The following is a 2,500-nucleotide window of genomic DNA, read 5'->3' on the forward strand; positions in this document are numbered from 1 at the left end:
CGTCACCTCCAGAATCAGCTGATGGAAGTAAACAAACGCACGTGCTGGAACGGAGCACTCGCAAACTTTTTAATACGGAATGAACTTGACTTTGTTGTGTAGTTAAATATTTTAAGTTTCGCTCGATGTGATAAAATATATTGGTAATTGTTTGGTGTGTAAATATGATTTATTAAGTGCACGGTTTTATAATTCAAATACAATATAATTTCTTCAAATTATTCTTAATCATCAACACTGATATCGAATGTTTAATTTTTGTGAGATATCTATCATTTAGCTCTGAACATTTCTAAATTTAATTTTGCGAAAGGTTAACATGTTGAATCTTGTAGCAAAGATAATAACGTTATAAAGATTTGTTAAATTTTACTCTCACGTTTTTTAAATCTTTAACATTTTAAAGATTGCCAACGTTTTACAATTCACTGCACACATGACACGGAAAATCATTAACTATATCTTAACCATACTGATGTTTTAATAGTCATTTCTTTCACTGCACTTCACAAGATCCACAATTCAATTCTTTTCAGCGAAAATATATCACAAATATTTTGGCGTTCAGCTTTGATTTCCTTTCACTGCTGCAGAAACTTAATCAATATTCCGTAAAATGTTTCAGACGAGTACATAGGCAAAGTGTCTTACCATGGTTCTCAGTGTACCCGGCTTGTGAGCTGATGGAGAGATGGGGTGGAACTGATGCCCTTCCAGAGCCGCCGTCCGTATTTATGTCCGCAGTTCCACCTTCCTCCCTTCTCCCCCCCACTGCCCCTCCCCCACCTTCGAAGCAGCATTGGGAATATGGTTATTATGGCTTCGTTCCCTCCCCTCCCTCCCACCTAACTCCCATCTCCGCCCTCTCTACTCCTCCCCCTCCCTCCCTCCCTCCTCCTCCTCCACCTCCTCCTCCTCCTCCTCCTCCTCCACCCCCTCCTCACCTCGTGCACGTGCGTGTGTATGTAGTAAGTGCGTCTGTGGGTGATTCCGACGCCCCGCCCAAACCGGAAGAGACGGCGGGACGGGACTGGCCAGAAGAGATTCTCCCTCCCACCACCGAAGTCGGAAGTGTTCGCTCAACCTTGCTCCTCCCTTGTCCCGGTGGCGACACTCCTGCTGCGGGAGGAAGGGAAACGTCTGGACTCTGAGGGAAACGATGAATCTGGGATTTGGCAGGGTTCAGGAGTGTTGTGGTTTTTGGCCTATTTTTTTTTCCGATATAATGTTTTTGGCAGAGGGGAATACAGGATGAATTAGGCAAATGATAGACCCAGAGCCAACGACCTGCGTGTAGGTACTCCACTTTCACCAACACAACTTCAAGGGCAATGCGGTGGTGCCACGTCTCTGCTGTATACACTATTACCATTGGTAACCATCGGTATTTACACTCGCATCTTGGCATGTGACGACTTTGTATGCACGTCTTGAACGCCTACAATAAACGCAAAGACGGTTTCTAAACTCTTCCTCTCTTTTCTTTTGATCACCTATTCGGAGGCGGAAAGTTATCTTCCTGTTCCGAAGGTGCCAGAGGGTATACGAGTTTTTTTTTGTTATTTTTTCGTCTCAGTTAAGCCAGCTCACTCCACTTCTTGCAGGTCGTAATCGCTCGCTCAGTAATTGCTAGACCTAGATTTATTCTGATCATTATTTCGTCTCCTTTGACCTTATTTGCCATACGATTTTAGCTTCCACTGTAGGGGAGAGATGTTTTTAAGTTAGGCTTTAATTTTTTTTTTTCTTGTTTTGCCCTAACTTGACCTACACTAAGGTGTACTCTGGACCTTGACACAGACCAGGTACTACACTTTTCTTGGCATACTTCGTAGTACACAGTCTACCTCGTTACATATAATGCATATATTCCGTAACATTGTTTAACTACATATGTACAAATAGCAAAGTCATATTCAACCAGTAAATATATACCAAAAGTAAGGTTCATGCATATATAAAGCAGATACGTTAAAAATATATATATATATCATTACGTGTGTGTGTGTCTGCATATATATATATATATATATATATATATATATATATATATATATATATATATATATATATATATGTATGTATGTATGTATGTATATATATATATTTGGTGTGTGTGGGTGTGTGTGTGTGTGTGTGTGTGTGTGTGTGTGTGTGTGTGTGTGTGTGTGTGTGTGTGTGTGTGTGTGTGTGTGAGTGTGTGAATGTTTATGTACACATGCACACACACTCAAGCATGCACGTACGCACACACGTGTGTGTATGTGAGTATATATAATATATATATATATATATATATATATATATATATATATATATATATATATATATATATATATATGCAAATATATGTATATATATATATATATATATATATATATATATATATATATATATATATATATATATATATATATATATATATATATTTATATGATATTATAAATAAATAAATATATATGTATATATATGTGTTGTGTGTGTGTGTGTGTGTGTGTGT

The 2,500-nt window shown here is 38.1% G+C and overlaps 1 protein-coding gene across 2 annotated transcripts in view; it reads right to left on the bottom strand.

The window, feature by feature from the left end:
* Positions 1–692, bottom strand: part of LOC119574503 (uncharacterized histidine-rich protein DDB_G0274557-like) — a 7,187-nt gene extending 6,495 nt beyond the window's left edge. For both annotated transcript variants that reach the window (XR_005228878.1, XM_037921762.1), the window contains exon 1: positions 652–692. Coding sequence is in view for 1 of the 2 variants with exons in the window: in XM_037921762.1 (XP_037777690.1) it covers positions 652–654 (3 nt within the window). In the remaining variant the exon portion in view is untranslated. The remainder of the gene's footprint in view (positions 1–651) is intronic.
* Between the last annotated feature and the right edge of the window lie 1,808 nt (positions 693–2,500).

Source organism: Penaeus monodon, chromosome 6, assembly GCF_015228065.2.
Source record: "Penaeus monodon isolate SGIC_2016 chromosome 6, NSTDA_Pmon_1, whole genome shotgun sequence".
Taxonomy (NCBI): Eukaryota; Metazoa; Arthropoda; class Malacostraca; order Decapoda; family Penaeidae; genus Penaeus; species Penaeus monodon.